The 9,384-nt window shown below is 36.0% G+C and overlaps 1 protein-coding gene across 1 annotated transcript; it reads left to right on the forward strand.

Annotated features, from left to right (window-relative positions):
- Window positions 1–659: 659 nt before the first annotated feature.
- LOC133824428 (G-type lectin S-receptor-like serine/threonine-protein kinase At1g34300) lies at window positions 660–3,308 on the forward strand. Its single transcript, XM_062257307.1, has one exon. It carries the CDS (start codon window positions 856–858, stop codon window positions 3,229–3,231), a length of 2,376 nt encoding a protein of 791 aa, XP_062113291.1. The 5' UTR covers window positions 660–855; the 3' UTR covers window positions 3,232–3,308.
- Window positions 3,309–9,384: the final 6,076 nt, after the last annotated feature.

Genomic DNA, 9,384 nt, shown 5'->3' on the forward strand with positions numbered 1-9,384 from the left:
AGTAGCTCGACTTTGATTGGTCTAACCATTCCCATTGTATCGATACTCTTACTATCAATGATATTTCATTGTTACTCTTTTTTCTCTCCCGAACTTTTTTCCACTACATTTTAATCTAGAAAGGATCTAATGAGGCCAAATTTTTCCTAAAAAAATATATATATATTATACATCCAACCCTACCGGACTTAATACGGCAACCCTTTGTATGCATGTGAGTTTTATATATAATAAATAAAGAAAATATAAATAAAGGGATCGATCAAATTAATATTTTTGGCTAAACACATCTTTTTCCTTCCTCTATGTTCCAACCATATTTTTTATTTTATATTTTATTATCATATTATCTTTTCAACATTAATATTTACGAGATTTATTTATAGTATATTAAGTCCTTTGTTTTGATCTTAAATTTTAGGAGGAAAATTTTTTAAAAAAAATTCATTTTCTCATGTTTGTTTTCTTTTATTTTTTAAATTCTTTAAAAAAATAGTAGCACAATTCTATAAATTGTAGAATAATTTTAACAATATATATTAAAAAAATATAAATTTCATTTCTTTCATATTTGAATTCAAAGAAAAAACAATAAGCATATTAAAAAAAAAATGGAAAACATATTAAAAAAATCTAAATATAAGAGTGAGTTTGGGTGGTAGTGGCAATCTTGGAAGCCGCCGTGACGAGATGAACCAGTAGAGTAGGGTCCTCTCTCTTCTATGGTCAGTTGACTTTTTGGTCAACTCTTTCTTCATATATAGCCGCCATTGATATACCACCCAACTCCCTAACCTCTCCTCAGTTCACCATTATCCCACCAACGACCGAACCCCAGCATTGTCGCATCCAACCATGAACACCAAACTCTACCAAGCAACCACCTTCACCTTCGTCCTCTTCTTCTTCTTCTTCGCTTCACTCGTCTCAGCTCAGAACCAGACGAAGATAATCAGATCTTTCTCGTCGTCAAACTCTCCATGGCGACCGAGTTCGAACCAGACTCTTATCTCTCCCAACTCCACCTTCGCCGCCGGGTTCAAGCCCGGTTTAAACGGCTTTACTTTCTCTATTTGGTACTTAAACGTCACCGGTACAGATGTCGTTTGGTCAACCGACAAGAACGGAAGCTCGTTTCTCAGCAGTTCAGCTGTTCTAAGCATTAGCTCCACCGGCGAACTCCGCCTTCAGAATTCCTCCTCCGGCGCAAACTTATGGCCGGGGAACGCCACTGGGAATCTTAACACTACGCTGACTCTCGGAGGAGACGGTAATTTAGTGTTTGGCAACTGGGAAAGTTTCAAATTCCCGACTGATACCATTCTCCCGAACCAGAACATAACGAACACAGAACTCGTTTCCCGCAACGGAAAATTCAGATTCCAAAAAGCCATAAACTTGGTGTTCAATTCCTCCGACCGGTATTGGACGGCGAACAACGCGTTCGTGAAGCTCGACTCAGACGGGAAAATGGAGCAGGCGAATAGTGGTTCGCTCATAACTTCCGATTTCGGTCCGAACTTGAAAAGGAGACTGACTTTAGACGACGATGGAAATCTCAGGATATACGGGTTCGATCCCGATCTCCGGGAGTGGACCGAGGTTTGGCACGCGACCCACGAGCTCTGCACCATCCACGGCTCGTGCGGGCCCAACTCCATCTGCACCAGCGACGGTTCCAATTCCTCCTCCTGCGTTTGCCCGCCGGGGTTCCTTCCCGGCGCCGGGGGAGACCCGAAAAAAGGCTGCGAGAGGAAAATTCGGCTCAGAGATATGAAAAAGACGAAATTTATTCGACTCGATTACGTGAATTTCACGGCTTCGAATGAGGTGAGTTTGAGCGGAGCCGCGAATCTGAGTGATTGCGAACTGAATTGCACCCGGAGTATGAATTGCCTAGGGTTTATGCTCAAGTACGACGGAAGGGGTTCTTGCTTTCTGAAGAACGATGACAATGGTCTGCTTGTGAATGGTTACTGGTCACCGGGAACGGAGAGCGCCATGTTCCTTCGCGTTGACCAGTCGGAGACTGACCAGAGCAATTTCAAAGGCATGACGGAGATTCTCGAGACCACATGTCCAATCAAGATCGAGCTACCTCTTCCGCCGGACGAATCCAACTCCACCACCAGAAACATCGTCATCATCTGTACCCTATTCGCCGCCGAGCTCATTTCGGGTGCTTTGTTCTTCTGGGCATTTCTCAAAAAGTACGTCAAGTACAGAGACATGGCTCGAACACTCGGCCTCGAGCTTCTTCCCGCCGGAGGACCCAAACGTTTCTCTTACGCCGAGCTCAAAACCGCCACCAAAGACTTCTCCAACCTCATCGGCAAAGGAGGTTTCGGCGATGTCTACAAAGGAGAGTTACCCGACCACAGAGTCGTCGCCGTGAAATGCTTAAAAAATGTGGCCGGAGGCGAACCAGATTTCTGGGCCGAGGTCACCATCATTGCAAGGATGCACCACCTCAACTTGGTCCGGTTGTGGGGTTTCTGCGCCGAAAAAGGCCAAAGAATACTCGTCTACGAGTACGTCCGAAACGGGTCACTAGACAGGTACCTCTTCTCCTCCAATCGGTCCGGGTCGGAAGAAACCAAACCCGTTTTGGACTGGAACATTCGGTACCGGATCGCACTCGGGGTGGCCCGAGCCATCGCCTACTTACACGAGGAGTGTTTGGAGTGGGTCCTGCACTGCGATATCAAACCCGAAAACATTCTGTTGGGCGACGAATTTTGCCCGAAGATATCGGATTTCGGGTTATCGAAGCTAAGAAAGAAAGAAGCCATGGTAAGCCTGTCGAAGATTCGGGGCACACGCGGGTACATGGCGCCCGAATGGGTCAAGTCGGATTCGATCACAGCCAAAGCTGACGTGTACAGTTTTGGGATGGTGCTGCTGGAGATGGTGAGTGGGGTGAGGAACAATCAGATCCAAGGGTCGGCGGTGGAGAGTGACGTTTGGTATTTTCCAGGATGGGCATTCGATAAGGTGTACAAAGAGGTGAATGTGGAGGACATTTTGGACATTCACATCAAACAGTCGTACGATAGCAGGGCCCATTTTGAGATGGTTAATCGGATGGTGCAGACGGCGATGTGGTGCCTCCAGAGTCGGCCGGAGATGCGGCCGTCTATGGGGAAGGTGGCTAAGATGTTGGAAGGAACGGTGGAGATCACTCAACCTTCTAAGCCTACTATTTTTTTCCTTGGTGACGATGATCAATAATTAATTATGAGATTTTCTAACTCAAAATATAAAACTAACATTTTGTAACTTTGTAGGCTTGATGTTTTTTTTTTGTTTTTAAACCAAATCATATTTTTATCTTATTATTAATAAGAAAATTGATAAGAACTAGATGTGTTATCCATCACAATGAGGTGTTATTAGTATAATTTAATTGAGTTTTATATATTTTAATTTAATAAGTATTATTACATATCACATTATAAGGTTGTTGTACAACTTAACAAATATTAATACTCTATTAATAATTATTATATGTTAAGCAACTAGCTAGAGCTATAAATATTTTTTATCAATACTTCAAATTCACTTTATAAAAAAGTTTCAAATTTAAATTGTTAGTAAACTTTATAATTAGTATTAGGACGATCAATTACTTTTATTTTATATAATAATTAAAAGACGTATAATTATTTTTATTCCATATTTTAATTAATAAAAAAATATTATAAACTATTTAATAATTGTTATTTCTAAAATTTCAGTTTGATGACGTAGCAATCAGAAGTGACAAGTGGTAATGCATGGTCAGTAAATGACACATTAATAGTCAATAAATGTGTTGGCTCTTCGGAGTTGTGATAAAGTGATCTGACCAATCTGATAGAATTTATGTCCGACTGGTGAAGATTTTTGATTGACCAGTCAAGTGTCATGCTAAACCAGAGATGTGTCATATTAGACCAGAGATGTGCAATGTTAGACCAGAGATGTGTCATGTTAGACCAGTGGAGTGCCTGGCCGACCAGCAAAGTATTTGGCCGACCAGTGAGGTACTTGGCCGACCAGTCAGGTGTCGTGACTGACCAGTCAGGTGCTTGTCCGACCAGTCAAGTGTTTGCCCGACCAGACAAGTGTTTGGCCGACCAGTCACTTGTCTTGGCCGACCAGTGAGGGTTTGGCCAACCGATGAAGGGTTTTGGCCCTCCAGTTTTCCTTGGGTGTGACGTGGACCGACTAAACAGATCATTGCTACGCAAGAGATCCCAGTAACGACTTCAGCTATAATCGGTCATACCTGCGCGGGAATCTCTCATATTATCTCAAACAATCGCATATTGTTGTATTTTAGATGTTATTATTAATTAAATATTTAAAGAATAATAGAAAGATCTCGATTATGAAGGACTGCGTTTGTATGATCTCGGACCTATAAATACAAAGCTCATGGCACCATTGAAAGGATTCGAATTCAAATTTTCTTAAGAGAGTATTTTGCATTATGAGAGAAGTGTTGTATTCTTTTCATCTGCACTGAAGAAACTCAGTTGACTCAGGTTCATCTGATCTTGAGTGTAGATTTATAATCATAACTCTAAGTGGACTAGGCTATTACCAACACATTGAGGCTGAACCACTATAAAATTATCTGTGTCGTATTTTTCTTGAAGATTCATTGTAGTTTTGACGTCTATGCCAAAATCGTGATCAACAATAACTATACTATTTCTAATTATGTTTCTGCTACCTAATATACTTTAATATTAATTACAAATTCAGAAATAAGAATGCATTTATTATTCGATACTTTTATTAATAAAAAACAATACAAACAATTTCTTTCAGAAATAAGAATGCATTTATTATTCGATACTTTTATTAATAAAAAACAATACAAACAATTTCTTTTATATAATAGTTATACAATCCCTAATTATTTTAATACTACCAATGTGGGAATTCTTAGCCTTTATCAATTTTTTTTATTGGGAGCATTTATTAAATGATAATAACATAGTATTATACTAAATGAAAAGAGTACATCTATTTTTTTTTAATGATTGTAAATATCAAATAATACACAGATTATAGCTTTAATTATATGTATAATGAGAGTATAAGAACCATCGCATGCAAACAAGGATATATAATAGGGAGTTAGAAAAATGATTTTGTTTTAGTTATTTTGTAATTTTGCTTAATTTTGATACGGTTTTACAATATGGCCTCTGACACCCTTTGCGATAATTTTGCTACGCAAATATACGTAATCGTTAACAAGTAATAATTCGGTAAATACGAGTATCATCTCAAAGAGATTTAATTATCAATTATCAATAATTAACTCTTTATTTCTAATTGGCTAACAAAAGATTGATTATAAAAGAAAACTATAGCAAAAACTTAAAAATTATGAAACGAAAACAATTATAAACTATAAACTCAAAACAAATAGTACTAACCAAAACTATCTAATGAATGAGAAACTACGAATTTAATTTCGTCTACTTTTCACTCTCTTATTTCACTAATGCATTCTTTCACAATTATTCTTCCCATTGAGATAGCAAGTTTGCATAAATAATTTATATTCGAATTAAAATATATAAATTTCAACCTATATGATAATTTTCTACATCTCTGTGATAAACTCAATATAGAAAAAGCATTAAGCATGGAAACTCATAAGCTACACAAATCATATTGATACTCTTGTTCAATATCAAAATCTATGTCTAATCAATTATAGCATGTTTAAATCTCACATTTCAAATTTTGAATCAAACTCATATAAATCGTGTAAAAAATGGTCAATAAATCACAAACAATAAACATGAATTGAAAAGATCTCAATAATGAAGAATAAAACATAAACTTTGCATTAATTCATAGTAGAGTTTCAAGAGACTCAATTAAAAACCCTAGAAATAATATCAGTTCATAATCATAATAATCAAATCCATAAAACTAGAATTCCACTTGAAATAAAGACAAAAGAAAGAAGAAAAAAAACTCTAGAGCGATCTAATCTTCTCCCAAGTGTTCCAAATCGTTAATTCTAGGTCTTAGGCTCTGAAAACTTTATTAATATGATGAAAATGGCGATTATGTACTAAACCATGTGTTTCCCCAAAGTGAAAAGACCAAATTGCCCCTTAATTAAAAATTCTAGAAAAATGCATTTCCAGAGAACCAGCGCAGTTGCGCTACATGCTTCAAAATGCCAGTTTCGACAGATTTTCGTCTTTTGTCGATTTTTCGCTCCAAAGCATCTTGAGTCATTCAAAACCTAAAAACAAATCAAAACAAGCGTAAAATAGAACAAAATAAACCTAATTAACTAAAACACTCCATAACACCTTTATCACGATTTTCAGACAGCTAGTCCAGGTAGCCTGTGTCGAAATTTTAAACACTAGATTCTAGACAGAGACCATTTTGCGAAGAACTATTAACATTAGATCAAATTGCAAAATATAATTTAAAAATAGACTATAAAAATGGTCTTCCTTTTTTTGTTTTTCATTAAAAGACATTGAATTTACCTAGATACCTTTTTTTTTTAATTTAAAAACCAAATAATGATAAAATTAAAAAAAACACATTATTAAATGTAACATCCCTAAAATAGTAGCAGTCCTCTTCTTCTCCTCCATTATGTCATCCTGAGCAACGCAATCCCTCCTCCACAAGGTATTTCAGCATTCGAATCTTAAATGCTGAATAATAATTAGGATTATTAGGATCCCCGAATTATTACTAATCCAAATCGTGCCCCCTAATTTTTCAACGTGTTAAAAATTCTCTTTGAATTATTCACGTTACTGAGGGACTTCTGTCCAATTTCGCTAACGGAATAGTGATGTGGCAGTTTGGGCGCCATTGTGGTATTGCCACGTCACTGCCTCATTTATAGTATAAAGAATATATAGAATTCTTGCCCCCGAACTATTACTGTTTACCGCGGTTTTGGCCAACTACGAGTAGACGTCAAAACTACAATAAACCTTCAAGAGAAAAAACGACACTGGTGATTTTTATAGTGGTTCAGCCCCAATGTGTTAGTAATAGCCTAGTCCACTTTGAGTTATGATTATAAATCTACACTCAAGATCAGATGAATTTGAGTCAACTGAGTTTCTTCAGTGTAGATGAAAAGAATACAATATTTCTCTCAAGATACAAATACTCTCTTAGGAAAATTAGAATTTGAATCCTTTCTATGATGCCATGAGCTTTGTATTTATAAGCACAGGATTGTACAAACGCAATCCCTCATAATCGAGATATTTCTGTTATTCTTTCAATATTTAATTAATAATAACATCTAAAATACAACAATATGCGATTCTTTTGGATAATATGAGAGATTCCCGTGCAGGTACGACCGATTCTAGCTGAAGCCGTTACTGGGATTTCTTTGCGTAACAATGATCTGTTTAGTCGGTCCACTTCATACCCAGAAGGAAAACTGGAGAGCCAAAACACTTCACCGGTCGGCCAAACCCTCACTGGTCGGCCAAGACAAGTGACTGGTTGGCCAAACACTTGACTGGTCGGACAAACACCTAACTGGTCAACCAAGCACCTGACTGGTCGGTCATGACACTTGACTGGTCGGCCAAGCACCTGACTGGTCAGTCAAAAATCTTCACCGGTCTGACAGAAACTCTACCAGTTCGGGCAGATCACTCCCAAACCAAATAAGCGATTTCCATGTTAGTAACACCACCAGATTAATCTAAAACCTTTTACTCAACCATTCCTTGCCATTTGTCACTTCTATTGCCACATCATCATTTTCAAATTTTGGGGATAACAATGACCATTACCAAATCGTGCCCCCCAAATTTTTAAAAATTTAAATTAAACAATCTTTTGAATATTAAAAAGAAAGAAAAAAAACTATTAAACCAAAAATCAATTGAAATTAAAAAAAAAAATTGATGGTGACAAAAAAATAGCTTAGGTGTCGGGCATGCATCTGAGTGAACTTGAAGTTGGCTAGGTAACGACATCATTGACAGTTAATGTCTTATCCAAAAAGTTGTCCTTCTGAGGCTAACCTCTCATACCCCTGCACAAAAGAACGAAAACGGGGATGTGAAGGGGACTAATAAGACTGAATGCCCCGACGACATTCAACTTTGAGTTTTTCGTTATATTGTTAATATCGGGTTCAAATTTGTATGAATTTGAGAGATTTAAATTTTGATTTGTATATGTTGTGATTTTCTTTTTTTTTTTGATTGAGTTTTTGTTGTGATAAATTGATGAGTATTGTTGAGATTGTTTGGTTAGTGCAAATGTGAGGGAAAGTGAAAGAAAGTTAGAAAAAGTGAAAGAAAATAATAAAATATTTTAATATAGTTTTGTTTTTATCTATTTGATTTTTTTATTTTGTATGATTTAATTTAATTTAAATGGATTTTTAGTTTAATGTTTTTTATTTTTTCTTTTTAATATTTAAAATATTATTTAAATTTTAAAATTTTGAAATCAAAGGGCATGATTTGGTAGTGATAATAGTTTGGGGGGTAAAATCATATTTATTCTTTAAATCATACACATGACAATGCCACATCAGCAAGCAAAAAGTCACGTCAATATGTCATTAGGTACATTGAAAAAAATTGGATGGAAATCTCACTTTACAACACTGTGAATAGTTCAGGAGAATTTTTAACGACCCGAAAAAATTAGGATTACGATAATGTATAAATCACAGTTAGAGGATAAAAATCCTACATAGCCAAATAATCCATATGGTGGATATGTGTAATTAGATTAGTGTGCAAGATTATTAGGACTGTAGTAATAGTAATGAGCCAAAGATGATGGTGATAGAGTATAAAATAAATGGATAATGTCAATTTGCAACTGGGAAGTAAAATTATTTGTTAGTTTTGTAATCTAAGTTTTGAATCTATAAGAATTAACTCCACAACTTTTTCATTTTGGTATATAGGTACAATATCACATTTTGATGGGTATGTACTATGTCTAAAAAGCTAAATAATTTGAGTTCAATCAATGACTTTATTGAACCTATTTGTCTAATGGTGTTAATAATTAATTCAAGCTGATTTTTAAGTATTAGTGCTATTGTTTGAATTGAACCCTTCATTCTGATTTGATGTCACGATTGTTCCATTTGAATAGAAATGTAAGTTTCTCACATGTTGCTTAAGAATTTCACACAAAGAGGAGACAACAATTTTGGCATCTACCAATTACGTTTCATTAAGCCAATTAGGATTTCAAATTTTTTAATTTTGGCACATTAAAAAATGAAAATGAAGGAAAAATGAAAACCCAAAGTTACTATTTTGAATTAAAACTATGTACTAAAAAAGTATCTCCTTAAAGGACACACCCTAGACCAGCCCAAACCTGGTATGGCTGTATGAA

The sequence above is a fragment of the Humulus lupulus genome, chromosome 3 (assembly GCF_963169125.1).
Source record: "Humulus lupulus chromosome 3, drHumLupu1.1, whole genome shotgun sequence".
In the NCBI taxonomy this organism is placed as follows: domain Eukaryota; kingdom Viridiplantae; phylum Streptophyta; class Magnoliopsida; order Rosales; family Cannabaceae; genus Humulus; species Humulus lupulus.